At 37.2% G+C, this 18,555-nt stretch overlaps 2 protein-coding genes across 3 annotated transcripts; both read right to left on the bottom strand.

Moving 5' to 3' along the window:
* Positions 1 to 41: 41 nt before the first annotated feature.
* dnajc16 (DnaJ (Hsp40) homolog, subfamily C, member 16) lies at positions 42 to 13,071 on the bottom strand. Of its 2 annotated transcripts, none has more exons than XM_067445655.1 (15): positions 12,956 to 13,071; positions 11,909 to 12,103; positions 11,742 to 11,808; positions 11,327 to 11,657; positions 11,044 to 11,228; positions 10,854 to 10,958; positions 10,612 to 10,770; positions 8,233 to 8,363; positions 7,976 to 8,153; positions 5,856 to 6,038; positions 5,598 to 5,674; positions 5,355 to 5,435; positions 5,175 to 5,264; positions 4,520 to 4,693; positions 42 to 2,207 (listed from the first exon to the last, which is right to left on the bottom strand). In XM_067445655.1, exons 2-15 carry the CDS (start codon positions 12,082 to 12,084, stop codon positions 1,799 to 1,801), a joined length of 2,346 nt encoding a protein of 781 aa, XP_067301756.1. In that variant the 5' UTR covers positions 12,085 to 12,103; positions 12,956 to 13,071; the 3' UTR covers positions 42 to 1,798. The 2 variants fall into 2 exon arrangements, with proteins under 2 accessions (XP_067301756.1, XP_067301757.1); XM_067445656.1 differs by having other exon boundaries at positions 4,520 to 4,690.
* A 226-nt stretch (positions 13,072 to 13,297) lies between these two features.
* Positions 13,298 to 18,129, bottom strand: LOC137078409 (torsin-1A-like). Its single transcript, XM_067445660.1, has 5 exons — positions 17,764 to 18,129; positions 16,757 to 17,022; positions 16,143 to 16,318; positions 15,861 to 15,994; positions 13,298 to 13,686 (listed from the first exon to the last, which is right to left on the bottom strand). The coding sequence occupies exons 1-5, from the start codon at positions 17,909 to 17,911 to the stop codon at positions 13,436 to 13,438; spliced, it is 975 nt and encodes a 324-aa protein (XP_067301761.1). The 5' UTR covers positions 17,912 to 18,129; the 3' UTR covers positions 13,298 to 13,435.
* Positions 18,130 to 18,555: the final 426 nt, after the last annotated feature.

Here is an 18,555-nt window from a genome sequence, read left to right as displayed (position 1 = left end):
CACCTCGTGCCTGAAGCACAGCTCATATTTTATGGGTATTGCTGTAAAATCGTGTTCATTTTTTAGCACAAGTATGGGAAACGCTATGACATTTGACAAAGAGCTACACAACAAAACTTTTAAAGCTACAGTCCTTAATTTGCTGAACTTTTAAGTAAACAAAATAAAAGACTAAAATATTTATGGAACTTAAGTTCACTTCAAAATGAAAATTTCCTGATCATTAAAGCTACACTGTGTAACTTTTTTAGTTTATTTTTTAGCTAAAAACACTTCTTTCAAAAATATATGTGCTCATTAATGTATATTAACTTCTTTCAAGTAATAAAGTATTCTCGTAAGTTTATAATATGCCATTGAAAATACATATGGGTGAAGGGTTCGAATGCTGGTCGCCATGTTGCCCCTCCATCTTGAAAGTACATTAGCCAAAGAGGGACATACCCGTAAATTCAAGCTTCGCCTTTCGCGTTTTAACACTCGATGGCACCGTGTTGAATGTGAAGAGGGGGATTGCCATGTTAATCTTGGACTAAATCGGCCACCGTAGGAGTTAAAACAAAATCAGAATTGAGAGGAACAGAAACTATTATTCACTGGATGGTTATATACCTTTTCACCGCTAGATGGGGGAAAATATCACACACTGTAGCTTTAAGACCCATGTTCATGTCTTTGTTTCTTCAGTCGAAAATAAATTACGTTATTTGAGGAAAACATTCCAGGAATTTTCAGGTTGAAGGTCCAAATCAATGCAGTTTCAAAGTGCTTTGAAAAAGTATATACATTTTTTGGAAACTGGCTAATGGTTTCGCTAGATAAAACCCTCGTCTGGTATCAGAGCAGAGCCCTCTGAAGCACTTTGAAACAGCATTTATTTGGACCTTCAACCTGAAAAATCCTGGGATGTTTTCCTCAAAAAAATTATTTTTGACTGAAGAAAGAAAGACATGAACATCTTGGATGAGATGGGGGTGAGTAAATTATCAAGAAATGTTCCTTTTTAAGTGAACTAATCCTTTAAATAGCCAATTTGAATAAACATAGCCCAAGTATTTTCTTTTATTACATTTTTGGAATATAAAAAAAGTTTTTTTTTTTACACTTAACATTAGTTAATGCAATTAGTTACTTTGCTAACGCATGCATCAAGAACTAATAATGAACCACAATTTTCACTATCTGTTATCAAAAAAAGCTGTAAAATATTGTTTGCACTTCATTTATTGCATTAACTAAAGTTAATGTATAAAATCTTACTGTAAAATATAAACAGAAAAGTTACTTTCTTGATCGGGGGGGAAATTAAAAAGGAAAGTGTCTCTTAAATCTGGTAAAACATAAAAATTCACAGCATTGTCATGAGTAAACATAGTTATGACTATAAAGTCTACAGTGATCATGTTCGTTATGCTACATTTTGTTATCTTTTTTTAAACTAGCAGCATTTTGCAATGTTGTTCGTGGAACAGAAATGTCAAAAATCGAAAGCTAGGCTAGCTGTCTCAATATTTTGGCTCAATAATAAATACAGAAGACCCAAACTGACTGTGACGGCCTCCATTAAATATGTCCAAGTCAGTAACAGCATCCGTGTCAATTCAAGCACTTTTTAAAGAACATTTTCCTTTGCTCCACACTGCTAAACTTAAGTAACTTATTCAAAGTCTTGCGTGTGATCGTCTCACGATCATCTGCGATCTGAGCAGTGTCAAGTCTAGTTTCGCTGAGGCCTTGGGTGCTTCTGCTCCACCTGGGTTATTAGCTCTAGCAAAGGCATGCTAGCTTCCATGAGGCTTTATTTATTGACAGTGATCTTGTCCAGACCGGGCCAGGCTGGGACGTAGTACCGGGGCAGAGTCCCTTCCATTAGTCGCTCCATCCAGAGCCCGAGTCGATCCAGTTTGTGGTGGATCTGAAGAGTTGTGGATCGGGAGCGCGTCATGCCCTTCCTGGATCGGGAACCTCCTCCTTCCTCTTCCGGCTTGCTATCCAAGTCTTCACCTGTGTAGACTGGCTTGAAAAGACACAGGTATTTCTTATGACCATTGAGGGCTAGAACGTAACCTGTGTAGTCTGCTTTGCGGCCGGACACCTCGTCCTCATCCGTGTCGATCTGCATGGCGTCCTGGGCATACTCCAGTACAGCACTCATCCATTCACTGTGTTTATCCACATTTAGGAATGAGAAGTGTAGCGTCAAACTCCTGCAAGGAAGAGGAAACATTGAGATTGTTTACATGCACATTCTATAATATGTGACAGGAAAGCATCCTTATACGGCAGACTTAAGCGCATCCAGCCACAATGACTGTTTGAAGTTAATTAACTATATCACAAAAAAAAACATTTGACCCAAGAAATATATTTAAAAAGTGTTCTTTTATTTCGTGCAGCCAAGTTGGATACAAGTTAGGTACATTTAAAGAAACTTCAAATATAAGAAGCGAATGTTTTAATTCTTTATACTACGGGCTATTGATGCTTGAATCCGATAAGTTGATGAATGTTCTAAGGTGTGCTATTATTTTTAGGGAAATGCACCGCTAAAGTTTTTCAAGGCAGGTCTTGACCGTATTACATTTCCATATCACTTCACCAAATGATTTCAGTTCAAAGACCCTTACAGCCGACAACAGCAAAAGAACCAAAACACACAATGACAACGACCAAGCAAAGACATATTAAACAATAGGAAGGGGGGAAAGACAAATCATTTCCATGTTTTATTATGTATAGAAAGGAAAGCACATAGAGGTACGCTCTTTCTCCCGCTCTCTATCCCTCCCAAACGCACACACATACAGTACAGACACGCTCGCACAGAAACGTGTTGTCAGCACTGCTCTGATGGTTTTATCAGTAAGTAGTTTAACAACTTAAAAGCTACATGACTTTCCTCATTAGCGAGGTAATAGTGCTGTTCTTGAAGCAGATAAACTTACAGTTTCGCTATTATAGTAGAGATGGTGATGGCCAACACTGTTGACAGACACAGACTCAGGTAATTCACACACGCTTAATATCTCTCTCTCTCTCTCTCTCTCTCTCTCTCTCTCTCTCTCTCTCTCTCCAAAAACTACATTAATAACTGCATTAATCTGCTATCATTAGCTCAAGTTTCTGTTACTAGCCCTAAAATTACATTTTGGAATTAGCAACGAAGGCTTGGGATGAGATGTGTAAGAAATGAATCCTGCACATGTGCCTTGAAATGCAACATCTGAACAATGTCTTGAAGCGTGGTAACCACAATACAAGCAGAAAAATTGACTCCGGTCCATTAAATTACTCGAAAATTATTTGAAATGTTCATGGCTGACCTCGGGTGTGCATTATTTCCTATTAGTACACGGCTCTGTGAAACACTTGATTCCGATTGGTCAATCGCGCATTCCAGCGGTATGGTATTCCCAGATAACAACCGCTCATCCGGGTACTACGAGTTATCTTGACCGGTACTACTTCTATGCTTAACACTGACGCCATCTTGTGGCTTTAACAGCCGTGGGTTACAATGGAAGACTTCCAGGCAAGTTTCCTTTATAAAGTATTAAATATGGATATTTTCCTAAAACAAACGCATCGATTCCAATCAGAAGGCTCTATTAACCCTTCAGAGTCGTGTGGAGCACACTATTTGACGGACAGCTGCATTTACTGCTTGGATTAAAGTTAGCCTGGACTTTTTAAATATAACTCCAATTGTATTCGTCTGAAAGAAGAATGTCACATACACCTATATGATGACTTGAGGATGAGTAAATCATAGGTTTGGTTTCATTTTTGGGTGAACTAACCCTTTCAGCATTTATTTTCAGCATTTAGCAGCAATAGATAAAGGCTTAAATCAGTTTGGAACTGTTTTTGTTCACCGAAGCTTTGTGTAAGAGCTATTAAAATATTTAATCTCAAGACAATATTTTGTGTCTAATTTATTTGACACTAGTAGCCGTGTAATAAGTGGGATAATGTACACCCAGCCAGTTGTTATCGCAGACCCTTCAGAGTGATGCATTCTGATTCTGATCCTGATCACTCCATTGGGGTTTATTCTGTGATAACAACCGGCTGGGTGTACATTATCCCTTACATAATTCAACAGCCCGTCGTCAGTTATTCCTTACTTATTCTTATTTTACTGTTCTGAAGATGAACGGAAGTCATACAGGTTTGCAACGACATAAGGGTGAGAAAATGACAGAATTTTCATTTTTGGGTGTACTATCCCTTTAACATCGCAACTCCCATTAATAAAATACTCTGAGTGAAATGCATGGATGCTTAAGTTTTGACGTCACCCCAGAGGAATAACCTTTTTATTTTAATGACTTCTTGTAAAAGCAGCTTCCTTGCATTGCTAGGTTATTGATGTGCACGTATACCGGTAAATTAGGTTATTTCAATAAACAGATTTTTGGATGTTATCAGCGCGTTTGTGTGCATGTAAACATGCTCATTCTATATATCTTTTTTTAGCCAATGTAACCACAAAATATGGCAGGTAATGAGGCCTCACCCTGTGAATGAATAGACTTCCTTGGCAAACTTGCTGAGCAGGATGTTCTTCGTGGCATCAGTAAGTACCAGAACTACATTGACGTGACCCGGCCTCAACTTCACCAGGTTACTGGTGTATGTGATGTCAGTTAACTCTGTCACCTCCACAAAGTTCTTCTTTGGTGGACGACTGCTGGAAAGAAAAGTAAAAAATAAAATAAGAGCATAAAATAAAGTAGGAAAATATAATGACTACAAAAATATATTGCTGCATTGAGTCACATTAAAATCGTTTACTTCTATTGCTATAGAATCCTTTTTTGACATTTAGATCAAATAAAGTGACAAATTAATCGTTTTAAATTCTACAAGTGATTGTAGGCATCACAACATTATAGAGTAGAACAGCGTAAAAATATATATATACATTTACAAATCAGCTAAAGATTACAATTTACAGTGTCATTAAATATCAATAATATATCAATTATAATAATATGTATTTTGAATAAATTATATAAATAAAAATAAAGGAATTAGCATGCATAGTTAAATATCCAAATTTGACCAATATTGATAATAAAATATTTGATATCATTCAATACACAATATGATAGTTATGCATTGTGCATTATTAAAATAGATTAAGTACTATAAATAATATACTAAAGAACCTGGATGTGTTGGAGGTGTTTGGTGAACCGTTCTCTGTCTTGACCGTTTCATTTGATTTAGCTTTGGGCTGTTTTTCCTCACTCGAGTCACTGAAAATGGAAACGGTGATGTTGAATGTCTCTGCATTTCCCGTCTAAAGACAAAATTCCTATCAAAATCATGAAAGCAATAAATCTCACCTAAAAGCTTGAATGACTACAGTGCCGAATAAAATAAAAAGTGCAGAGAATAACAAAGACATAAGGGGCATCATCTCACGCCTGCGAAAGAAAGAAAATGTACTTTGATATAGGACATTAAATATCCAAATATTGAAAATATTACTGAGAAATTCCATTAAGGGATATTTTGTCAATCTTATCCGAGCTAGTAATCGTAACCAAAGGGGGCAGAGCGTATCAAATGCCGTTTTATTCTCTTACCAGTTATTGTGAAGGAGGTCATCAATAATTTCAGATAAGTAGTCATACGCCGTGTAAATCCATCTTATTAAAAACATCTGAAAGAAAAATAAATGTACAAAATGTAAACTATTGAAGGAAACTTGACTGATACGGCGAATTCGGAACACTTTTTGGACATGGATCACAATCTAGCTCTCTACTGAAACATGCATATAGGTCACTGCTAATTTCTCAATTAAAGACGTTCCATAAAAAAGGAAACCCTGAGAGACTCACTGAGGCGAACTCATTATTGAGCTCTGGCAGAATGGCGTCGTAGTTGAGGATGGAGGGATCCTTCTGCAGTCTTTCGAGTTCCTCCAGGAGCTTGTGTTTGTCCTCCTTACTGCCGTTCCATCCTCCCAAGACTGGCTTATAGAGGATCTTCCCAGCTTCGTTACGCCTCTCCAGAATCACCACCTGCTCAATACAAACAAAAGTCTGAGCTGCTGACTTCAGGGGTCAGTGGCTAATTGTGGATTTTGCCATTATTTATAACTTTGATTGGAAAACAGGCCAATTAACCAATTGGCCATTTTTATAATCAATAATATCAATGAAAACTTTCAAAGTAAAATGTAAAAAAATTCAATGTAAATAGTGCTGAACTTCATCACAAAATTAACACTTTCGCTGCCTTTGATGGAATTTTCCATCATTCCCTGTTATGTGGTAGGGGGCATAATTTCACTGTTATGTCCTGCACGGGTCTGATTTTTTAAGTCCGTACCCACGGTGTGTTAAACCGCATCCGACCCGTTTTCTGACATGGAGCGCTAATTAAAATCCGCACCCGACCCGACCCGCTTAAAATAAAATTCAAACATATTATACCTGACCCACACCCGAAATAAAATCAGTTTAGCATATAACAGGCCTACACATTTATTGCCAGGTCATACAAAAGTAATTACAGCACCGCGCCACGTCTTTAAAATTCAAAACCATTGTTTTCAATGAGTGTACGCACACCGGCGGCAGCATTCGGCGCCTGTCTGTGGCGACTCAGGAAGTTTTTCAAAATCCTGCCGCGCCACAGAGCGCCAATGTACTGATTTCACCCTGTGCTACAAGATGCACACATCGTGCAGCTCTTCTGTTAGAAGTGGATTAAAAACTGAGTTTGCACATAGGCCTATATAATCTATAATGTGCGCGTCTGGTGCTGAGCTTGAAGCCTTGAAAGTGAGAGAATCCTGGGAGGGCACGTAGCGCAGCGAGCACAAATAACCTGCTATTGTTTTGAAATTATTTCATTAACTTGAAATACAGGCTAGACATATTTTTGTAGATGAGTTCCTAAAAATATGCATATATTTTTACGTTGGCACGTGACTGTTTTAAACCCGTGTTTCCCCCTTGTCCGGCCCGACCCGCACCTGTATCCCACATAGTTGTTTTGTTTTTTCCCCCGTTTCAGCTAAATTTGCAGGTTGATGAACCCGTGCAGGACTCTGGTAGGGGGCACTATTACGTAGCAGAAACAAGTGATATTGCTTATGCACGTTGTATTTTTTTGTTTAGAATGTTGCTTTAAAAAAAAAAAAAAGTACCTACATTTGTGTTGATAAAAAAAAAGCTTGAAACTACAATAAAACTTGTAATAAAACAGGATGTGATACGTCATGAAGAGGTGAAGAAACGCAAAAAGTGCCTGAAATACTGCATTTTGGAGACTACTCTGAGTAGCCTAAACTAGAATAGGGAGGGAGTAATGAAGATAGAGTTAATCCTGAAAATAATTTAGCAATCTTGACAATCTTAAACAATTGCAACATTAAAGTGATTGATTTGATTAAATGTATTGTTCCAATCTCTATACGCAAAATTAATGCAAAAAGCAACTTTAAAAATTGATTAAGTAAAAACAAGAGATCAGTCGACCTAATCTAAAGGGGCTTTCGCACAGGGTTGTTATAGGAACTAGTCACCAGGGCGGTCCCCCTCGAGAAAGAAATGTTTCCCTAAAGGAATTTCCCTGGTTGCATTCGCATCGTCAATTGAAACACTGAAGTGACATACTTCCTGCTCATTTACGTCCTACTGCTGTGGTTGTTATGCGGGACTTTAATTTTGACAACGTGGCATACTTTTATTTTGGCAGCACCAAGAAAAGGTCAGCCAGTCTACCATTATCTATCTTCGTCAATTTACGATCTGTTTAACAGACTGTTAAACAAAGAAGGTAAACAGTATATGAAACAACTAGGTTAGACCCTCCTAAGGATTTAATTTAGTTGGTTCCTATAACAAAAAAAATGCCAAAAAGCGTCTACTTCCATCAATAGTCATAGGAACGATGAAAACGTTTCTCTAGTGCAAAGTCCTTCAAACTGCATGTAGAAGATAAGGTCTACCTGTGGTGGTGTGCCATCTTTGTTCTTCAGAAGAACATCACATAGAGGCTGCTGTCGTCGCTGGTACACATAAGCAAAGCGCAATACTTCAACAGTGTTCGCAGAGGCCAGTGAAAGAAACGCCTCATTTCCTGTAGCGAAGGACTCTTCCTCACCAGTGATGAGTAGAACACAATACCTGTGGAAAAGACATTGCAGACCTTTGGAAAAGACATGTTGCATCAGATTAACTACTGATTTTTACACAGCCGTCTTACTTCCTGCGTCGATGGAACTGTTTAACTGGACAAAGCTCATCAAATAGCTTCTGGTTTATCAGACGAGGGGCCAGTAGGAACCTGTTGTTGGAGATGAACTCATCTATTGTCTGCTTCTTCATCACTTTAGCCTGGGGGTGAAGACAGTTAATTGAAAGTCAGAGGTAACCACATTTATATCTTATCAAGCATCTCATATGACCACCATTTTCCAAGCAAGCCATTGTTTGTCAGTCCTGGAATAACATATCTGTCAAGTACACATATTTAAGTGCACCTATTATGCTATTTTTAAGGTTATTAATTTTGTTTTGGAGGTGTCTTATAACAGTTTTACATGCATTAAATGTAAAAATACACTTTTATTTTCTCATAATATACATTGCACATCACCACATTTTTGTGAATCTGTGTTTCTGTGATTGGTCTACCGTTTACAGTGCTTGTTTCGGAAGCTAAAACCATTACCATAAACTTCAGCACCACTTCCTAAAGCTCAGCGATTATACACACTGTAAAGACCATGTGGATTTTACCATATAAATCCGAGCATGAGTCCGATGATAAAACATTGGAAGAACTAGTTATTCAACCCCAACCTTTATCACAAGAATGACTTGAGCAGGACGTTTCTCAGAGGTACACTACTCAGTTTGACGTATGAGATGTTGTAAACTTTAATACCTCACCATCAGCAACAAGTGAATGTCCATCAACAAACCCATGTGTATATTTAAAATATATTGCACTTCACATAAAGGAACCTTATTAACAACTGTGCATACAATGGGTGAGCACTAACGTGAATGACTGATGTAACATAAACGTTTGTAAAACAAATCTTGCTCCATCCTTTATCTTTAATCGAAATATTATTAATGCTAGACAATCTGCATTAATAGACAGAGTTTTAGGTAATATTGGCCCACAGCTGATTAGCAGTAGTATTTCAGTAAGACAGTAATAACGTGAGTTAGCAGGAAATGTACACAATATAAAACACAAAACTAAGTATTTTGAACACCTGGTAGAAAATATATAGATCAATAATTAATCGTACATTCAGGTTGCGATTCTGAGGAGCCAGCTGGTCCAAATAAACTAGTACTGGCCCATCTTTAAAGAGCAAGCGTTTTGCAAACCCTGCGTTGAACTTGAGATTTGAGAAGCAGTCATCAGTAAAATGACGTGTTTAAATCTGGGACAATTTGTTTGTGGAAGGACAACGTACAACATTTTGCATTACGCAAATGTATTTTCTAGTGATGTAAAACGTCTCGTATAGGCTATTCAAATGATTTGTATAGGCGGTTTAAGGTTGATTCTTTCCTTTGGGAGACAATAACTTTATTTACTTTCAACGTTGCACAATATTATTATTCACAGACAGTTATATTACATGCTGCATGATAGGGAATATTCGAAAAACCATAATAGGAGCACTATAAAACTATTATTAACCGTTTAGAATCTCAAATCTAAGGGGAGCAAGATGATGATTTGAATGTTGTTTCAGGACTACACCCTTCTAGGACCAGGATACAGGGCCGGTTGCAACAGCTGTTCATAAGTTACTACTCACAGTAGCCTAGTTTTGACGTGAAGAGGCACTAAGTTACAAACTAAGCAAGCACTACTAAATATTGTCTCTGGTTCTTTTCACCTGTAGCCTCCAGTGATTATAAAGGAACCTAGACTGCAATTCTCCAAGTTACCACACATTCACTCCTGCACTCCTCAATGCTAATGCATCAGCTTTCCTGCACTCATTTCAATCTTTTCACTCAGTAAAGGCCCTTCTAGGGTAATTCCATCACACATCCTGGTTCTCTTTTCTCTTGGCACAATATTAAAATACCTATTATGATATTCATGATCAAGTAGTATTGTATTTTATTGGAAACTTATTTTTAATGTTAGTTATGGTAGGTAAAAATGTTAGAATCAAGGATTAACTGAAATTCACAACATCTCCACATAACTATGTGTTTGACGCCTGTTATTGGATCATTGAGATTAAACGTCATATGCAACTACCGCTACTTTATGGAGATCTTACGACCTCCTAGCTACATTCTACCTTTAGAACAAAATTGTGCAGCCGAGTAAAGTACAGAGTTAGCAACAAACTAGCTAGTAGCTATTAAGCCTCTAGTGTGGACTTTAATTTCCAATTTCATTAAGAACTTCCAAATGGCTGTTGCAACCCTACCAAGTAAAAAGTTATATTATATAAATTATATTAATACAAGATAAAACAAAGAATGTTCTTAATCTGAACATGAACAGGTAAAACCATCAACTCTATGTGTTGATTTTTGCCAGTAACAGGCTTCATTCAATCAATATGACCTACAGAAGTCAAGTGAACAGGTCTACCTGTATAATGTCTGCAGGCTTCTCCACGTCCTCTTTGAAGACAAGCATGGTTGGCGCGTAAGTGTTAATATTGAATTTTCTGAGAAGGTCAGCGGTCTCAGAAAGACCTTGATCCACATATCCAAACTGCACGTAATCCTTATGGGCAAAGGCTGTTAGCTATCGGAAAGTAATGGAAATTAGGAAATTACAGGAATGTGAATTGCCAATTGCCAATTCTCAAGGTTACTAACCAACTCTACCTTATAAAGCAGAGGAACCGAAGGCACTTGGTCAAACAGGAGAACATGTGGCTTGTTTAGGTCATGCCAGCTCTTCAGAAACTCTTGGTTGTTCTTGTCTGTAACCTACAGACATCCATGAATGAGACGTTTCAGACCAGAAGAAGATATAAATTAATCCAGACATTAGTAAATTATAATGTTCACTAACCTTTTCGACTAGTCTCTGTGGTAGCAAATCCTCTACGAACTGCATCAGGTGGCTCTTAACAACAGCGTAATGAAAGAAAGCCACTTTTCCGTTGACAACCCCAAGAATAGACGGAGTCTGATGTGCGCCCAGATGATTTGATAAGCGGCGCTCATAACCAACATCAACCACACCGATTCCAATCCCTAGAAATGAGGGAAAAAACATCTTACTTGGAGGTAATCAACTTTAACTCATTTTAACTCTTGTTGACACGTAAGAATTTCTCTCTAAAATCTCTCACCCAGAGTCTCCAATTCCTGCACTGTTTCTTTCCAGACTGGCTCGATATGGATGCAGCTAAAGCACCAGTCAGAGGTGATCTTGATTAGGTAAGGCCTCTTGAAGCTGTCTGGCACAACTTCACTGACATACTGGTTAAAGTGCAACGTGTACTTGCTGTCAGCAAAGTCCCGGCCACCCTTATTGTTGAAGGGAAAGTGGAAGAAAGACTCGTCAAAGTAGAAGTTGTCATGAAAGTGGCGGAAACCGTAATGCCCGCGACCATACGGATCAGCGTAATCTGTTTGTCTATAGCGATCATAGCTGGCTCTCTTCTCCTCATTTGTCAAGATCTATGGAGTAACATGAAGTTAACATCAGCAAGCATTACTTCTGACAACATGTAACCTGTACGGAGTCTATGTGAGCTGCAATACCTCGTAAGATTTAGTAATCTTGATGAACATGTCTTCTGCTTCAGGATTTTTGTTTTTATCAGGATGCCTGATATAGAAAAGAAAGATGACTATGGTGTACCATTCTTTTTAAAGACATCATAAAGTTAATGTATAAGTATTACAATCTACAAAAAATGCACTCTCACCATTCTTTGGCCAGGCGTTTGTATACTTTCTTGATTTCTGCTTGGCTTGCACTTCTGGTGACACCAAGAACCTTATATGGATCAAATTCTGCAGTGCTTTCCACCACAGCATCCACCAGGAGCATGTAGATCATCATCACAGAGAGCAATATCACCACCATCCTCATCATGACCATGTGTTCTGCTGCCTGGAGACTATCAGAATAATGACATTATGGAGGTTATTATGAAATATATATTTAAAAAGAGTTATTTCAATATATATAGTCACCATAGTCAGCTCTATTCGACATATATATATATATATTTAACAAAATGTGAATGGTAGATAAATAAATATACATAGATGAAGGAATTACATATATCCATTGTTATTGTTGACTAAAATTTGAAATTAAGCTAAAATAATATAAAATATCAACTTAAATTATATATAAAAAAAATGTTTTGCCTTAATTGACAACTAACTAAAATAAATTTAAATAAATTTATATATACTAAAATAAAATAAAAACTTACCTGGTCTACCAGAAAATATAAAACTGAAAGCGAATGCACAATAAATATACAATTATGTAAATAATATTAATTTATCACTGACTATATCTATGAATAAAAAATATTCATGATTACTTATGGGTCTGTTTTTAATTTTATGTTTGGTCATTGTGCTATGATCGAACTGCCTTCGTGATTCATCCCAAACAAACAAAATATCATGCGTATTAAAATATGTATTTCAATATTTCCATTGCAAATACTGAAGGCTGTCATGCAAAATACAGAAGTTTCTAATGGATGTCAGTGACACTGTAGTCGCGTTTAGACTCTTACATAAAACGCGACATAAAACGCAGTCAAAGGTAAAAGATAATAACCAATTAAACGCGATGTGAGGTCATAATAAGCAGACCATGCGGTTAAAAGGACATCTGAATGAGCAACATCCTGAGCTAGCCTGTTAGCCAGCCTAGCTCATGCTGTTGTCACAAATATGACATCAAAACGAGAGGACACTATTAAAGAATGAAAAGATTATGAATATACCGCTACGAAAGGTGAAAGAAGTTCATCCATCCATCCATCTGAATGACGCGTTCATAAACCATGAGACATGCGCATTATTATTAGCAGAGATTATAGCGGCTCTCTCTCTCTCTCTCTCTCTCTCTCTCTCTCTCTCTCTCTCTCTCTCTCTCTCTCTCACACACACACACACACACACACACACACACACACACACAGTCATCATTTACTTACCATGCCATTGCAAAAACACACCGATGCATCAGATGCAAAGGTCCAATTTCCTTTCAAAATCGTTCACTCAAAAGCTAAACAGACTGGACACATAATAGTCTAAATATTTTTTTTTAATAAAGGGACTCCAATCCAGACTCCAGATGTAACTCATCAAGAATGTAATAGTAAAACAAAAGAGAGATATAAGGTCGATCTTCACTTCATTACTGTTCAACTGTGTGTTTAAAAGTTCAAATAAATCGTACAAGAGGTGCAGTCTTTCATCTATTCATCAATTTGTAAGACCAGCTTCTGTCTGACAGATTTGCAGCCTTTAACAGAAAATATTTTCTCTTTTTCAGGGAAGAAGGGCATCTCTCTGGCCACTTTATCTGCCAGATCAGAGTCTTTGTTCATCTTCAGATGGGCCATCTCAACCATGACACACTGACGCACATGCTTTAGCTCCAGAGGTAGGAAAGGAATATAGTGATCAACCAGATGATGATCTATGATACTGGAGTGCAGAAATCCACCTGTAGACATAAACATTATTATTATTAAAGGATTTATTTGATGACTAAATGCAAACAAATATTTGTTTTTTCAGGGGAACAGAAAGATTTTTGCAAGCGAACGCAAAGTTTCACAGGGAACGCAACGGTTTTTGCAAGCGAACGCAAAGTTTCAGCGGGGAACGCACCGTTTTGCAAGCGAACGCAAGTTTCTCAGCGAACGCTAAGATTTTGCAAGCAAACGCTAAGTTTCTCAGGAAACTCAAAGGATTTGCGAACAAATTAAATTTTCTTGGTGGAATGTATCGTTTTTTGCAAGCGAACGCAAAGTTTCCCGGAGGAATGCAAAGTTTCTCAGCAAACGTGACGTTTTTGCAAACAAAAGCAAAGTTTTTTAGGGGAACGCAAACTTTTTTTTTTTTCAAGCAAACGCAGTTTCTCAGGGAACGCAAAGGTTTTGCAAATGAATGCAAAGTTTCTCAGGGAACGCAAAAGGTTTTGCGGGGGAAAGCAAAGTTTTGTGAGGGAACGCAAAGTTTTTGCAAATGAAAAGTTTCTCAGAGGACTCAAAGGATTTGCAAGTGAACGCAAAATTTCTCGAGGAACGCAATGGTTTTGCAAGCGGATGCAACGTTTCTCAGGGAACACAAAGGTCTTGCAAGCAAACACAGAGTTTTTCAAGGAACGCAAAATGTTTTGCAAGCGAACGCAAAGTTTCTCGGGGTAACGCAAAGTTTCTGCAAGTGAAAGCAGTGTTTCTCATGGAACACAAAAGGTTTTGAGCAAACGCAAAGTTTCGCCGGGAACACAAAGGATTCGCGAGTGAACGCAAAGTTTCTCAGGGGACTCAAAGAATTTAAGAACGAATGAAAGTTTCCCGGGGGAATGCAAACATTTTTGCGAGTGAACGTTAAGTTTCTCAGAGGAACGCAAAGGCTTTGCGAGCAAAAGCAAAGTTTCTCAGGGAACAAAAAATTGATTTGCGTGCAAAAGCAAAGTTTCTCAGGGAACAAAAAATTGATTTGCGTGCAAAAGCAAAGTTTCTCAGGGGAATCAAAGGTTTTGTAAGCAAATGCAATGTCTTTCAGCGAACACAAAGTTTTTATTTGATGACTAAATGCAAACAAATAAAGCAATGTTTCTTAAATGTTGCGTTTCTCAGGGGAAAGCAAAGGTTTTGTGAGCAAACGGAAAGTTTTTATTTTATTTGGATTAAAACTAAATCATATGTGCAAGTAAAATCATGAAATGTTACGTGGTTTATGTGTAACAATTGGTTTGCTACATTATTACAGGAAATAACTGAAAATAACTGAAGGAAATATCTATTTGATAAGCCAACTAATTTGATTCATATTATTTTGGTTTTTTTCCACACACACACACACACACACACACACACACACACACACACACACACACACACACACACACACACACACACACACACAAAAAAACATACAATGAAAATACAGGTATCAGTAGTCTGTATCTGCAAGTACTAAGAATTAAAGTATCGTACCGGAAGAAAGTGATATTGATGCATTCAGTGTATGATTATATTAATTAAAATCATAAATGGATGCTTCCTTATTGGAACCTTACCCCAAACCCATCTCGACATAGCGGTTCACGATTGGCTAGTTCCTGCGTTAGCATCACACACTTGTATCGCAGTGCTCATGTGAACAGCGTTGGCCAATGGAAAGCTGCCGTTCTGATTTAGCGCTTGGAAAGTGTAGCACTGTATTTACTATGTCAACTGTGTAGGAGACTGATATGGACGAGAACAAATTGTTGAATAAAGTCATTATTTTGAGGGGGTTTTGCGCACAAAAAGTATTCTTATCGCTTCCTAAAATTAAGATTGAACTACTGTAGTAACATGGGCTATTTTAACAATGTCTTTACTGCCTTTCTGGGCTTTGAAAGTGTTCATTAAATAGCTGTCTATGGAGGGGTCAGAGAGCTCTCGGATTTCATCAGAAATATCTTAATTTGTGTTCTGACAAACAAAGGTCTGAGTAATTAATGACAGAATTACAATTTTTGGGTGAACTAACACTTTAAATACCCATCACTTAATTTTCACTTTTCAAATATTTCCTTCATTTGAAATACATGGAATATTATCTTATCAACATTTGAAAAAATATTGATTTTGCCGAATACTTCAATGATCTTTCAATACTTACTGTTTTTATCATTGAAGATGTTTTGAAAGATTTTAGTCTCCAGTTCTTTACTGTTCATCCATAGCTCTTCCCGATCTTTGCCTTCTCTCCAGAAATCCAGAGCCACTTCGGCAATCACATTCCCACCTGCGTTACTATAAAAAAACACAACTTAGTCAGGTCAATCTTTTGGAAGTAGAGCTATTTAATTACCACTCTGTTTGAATTTTATTTAGCTGATGTGATGCCTACAACTGCATTTATGGAAATCTGAAAAACAAAGCCATGATTTGAGAGCATTACCTGAGAAAAATAAAGATTGCATGGTGGAATGACACGCCGTCTACTCTGGCATTGTAGTCCAGAAAGGCCCTCATGGTGTCAATCAGCTGTGGCTGCATCTTGTCCATTTCATCAAATATGAACATAGAGCTGGGAAACCTTGATACATTTCCATGAATCCACTGCTTTAGCTGAGCCTGAATATATAGAACATGCCCAGTTAGAGAAAGACTTCTGATTTGTGCAATATTCCAAATTATTTTACAAATATGTATTATTTGCATTATATACATTATTATTTACTTTCATACTATAATTTTAAATATACAGTTTAGTACATTTTCAGTGTAGTAATGAATAGCTTAGCCTACTATGCGAAACATGGTGTCCGTTTAAGAGAAACATGGTGATCGTTTAACCTAACCCTAAAACTTTTATTCATTACTGTATAAAATGAAAATACTGAAATGTTAAATGACCCAATCCCCAACTATATGGCTAACTATAAGTCTGAGGTTCTTGTGGGCCATCTTAGATGTTAAAGGTATAGAGCCTGACCAGAACCAATCATTTGTTATAAATGCGATTGCTAGAGTCTTAGGCCAAGGCTAAAATACTACCATTTATTTACTTACGCTGTATAGGTCTGACTTTTCTTTGTGTGGGAAATGATGCTCAGATATATATGTGTGAACATGTTTGCTGTTTTCCCCTTTTTTGTACATGTTTCTAGCAATGATTTTAGTGACATGATTCTTCCCAACTCCTGAAGTCCCATGGAAAGAGAGGACCAGCGGTTTGTTTGGTTTGCTGTCCTTCATAAATGACGATACAGCTTTTAGTACAACATCAGTAGCAATGTGTTGCCCAAAGAGAGAGTCTCTTAAATCTTTCTCCAAACCTGAAAGATGTGAAGATATGTAAAGTCAACGATTGTTTGTAGCTTGCAAGGATAATTTGTACTATAAACAAACAACTACACAGAACCAACACAGAAACAAAAACAAATCAAAAGAATGTTGCATTTTTGTCAAATGTAAATCACCTAAAATACGAGTAAAGAAGTAGTAGGCTACTAGGCTATAGCAAAATAAAAAGTAAAAAAAAAAAATGCCTAACAGTTTACAAGTATGAGCGGAAGCAAAGTTAAACCAGCTCATGCAGATTTGCTGGTTTTAGCTGGACAAATGTTTCACGAAAAACCAGAGCACACCAAAATAATCTGATGTAACCACTGATCTAATGACCAGTAGATGTAACACATTTTCCTGAGGTTTTCTGACACTTCTACCACATGACAAATATCTTATTATAACTTCTAAAATTGTATTTAAAAAAGCATTTAAAAGGAATTTTATAGGCCTAATAATATTTAGAGTTTAACAAATATTGTTGTAATTTCTATCTCTCTCCTTTTTTCATTAATACTATTTGGCAAACACTTTATATGAAAGAAAATATACCGTTATGTGGTAAAATTAATTTGACAACAACATAGGCCTAGGTATTAAACCAGACACCAGGTTACTTAAATGCGTGGAAAATTATTAGCATACCTTTTGAAAAACGAAGGAAACATTTGACACTGTTTGAACCATATCAAAACATAGTCTACGATACGTTATTTTGCAGTTTTACTCACGTTTAGCGTCAAAAGGCAGCAAGTCGTCCCCTTCAAAAAATTTGTTAACCACATAAGATGTAGCAGCCGCGAACACATCTAGAAAACCTGAAGATGATGTTATATTAGACACCAGCAATAAAACTATTAACAAATTTCGCGCTTTCATTGTGAAAGAGAATCAGTCTTGGTTTCGTTTTTAGAAAGTAGCCTACGTTAAGTTAACTGGGAGGGAGAACTGACGGATTAAGAGACGTAACGTTAACTGTTAAATTGCACGCCGTCAGCAAACATTTATAAAACTTTATTGTAGCCTAGTTTTGCACTACAGTGGCATATCTTACACAATGATTTACCGACTAGAAAGAAAACACGCTTTTCCTGTTTCCCCAGTTTTTTGTCATCATCTCGCTGTAACCATGACCACTGCATAATCCCGTAGTCTACGTGTGTGGTGGTGGTGGTGGTGGGGGGGGGGGGGATAATATGACTTCATGAGCGCTTTATACACATGTAATTGTTCATATTATGTGCCTATTAACTCAGAAAAATCGTTTCGTTTTACATGTTGTGTATTTACTTAGTGCTCATTTTGTGATTCAAATATTATAAATCCATCAATAAGGTCTTTAAGTAAATCAATGTCAATAAGGCCACAGACCCAGATGCCATTTCTGCTTTTCTATTAAGAACAATTTGCAGATGAACTGACGTCTGCATGGTGTCCTATCTTCCAGAGGTCCCTACACTCTCACACTGTACCCACACAGTGGAAAAAGGTAATTATAACACACTTAGAAATCCTACCCACTG

Source organism: Pseudorasbora parva, chromosome 6 (genome assembly GCF_024679245.1).
Source record: "Pseudorasbora parva isolate DD20220531a chromosome 6, ASM2467924v1, whole genome shotgun sequence".
NCBI lineage: Eukaryota > Metazoa > Chordata > Actinopteri > Cypriniformes > Gobionidae > Pseudorasbora > Pseudorasbora parva.
This window is presented reverse-complemented; position numbering and strand designations above follow the sequence as displayed.

Excerpts from the sequence above, each read along its gene's own strand:
- dnajc16 (XM_067445655.1), bottom strand. The coding sequence starts at position 12,084 with ATGGTCATGATGAGGATGGTGGTGATATTGCTCTCTGTGATGATGATC. Across the intron at positions 10,959-11,043 it reads CACAGAGACTAGTCGAAAAG|GTTACAGACAAGAACAACCA; the intron begins GTTAGTGAACAT and ends GGATGTCTGTAG. Across the intron at positions 10,771-10,853 it reads CGGTTCCTCTGCTTTATAAG|CTAACAGCCTTTGCCCATAA; the intron begins GTAGAGTTGGTT and ends ACTTTCCGATAG.
- LOC137078409 (XM_067445660.1), bottom strand. The coding sequence starts at position 17,911 with ATGAAAGCGCGAAATTTGTTAATAGTTTTATTGCTGGTGTCTAATATA. Across the intron at positions 17,023-17,763 it reads GCTGCCTTTTGACGCTAAAC|GTTTGGAGAAAGATTTAAGA; the intron begins GTGAGTAAAACT and ends CACATCTTTCAG. Across the intron at positions 16,319-16,756 it reads AAAAGTCAGACCTATACAGC|GCTCAGCTAAAGCAGTGGAT; the intron begins GTAAGTAAATAA and ends CTATATATTCAG.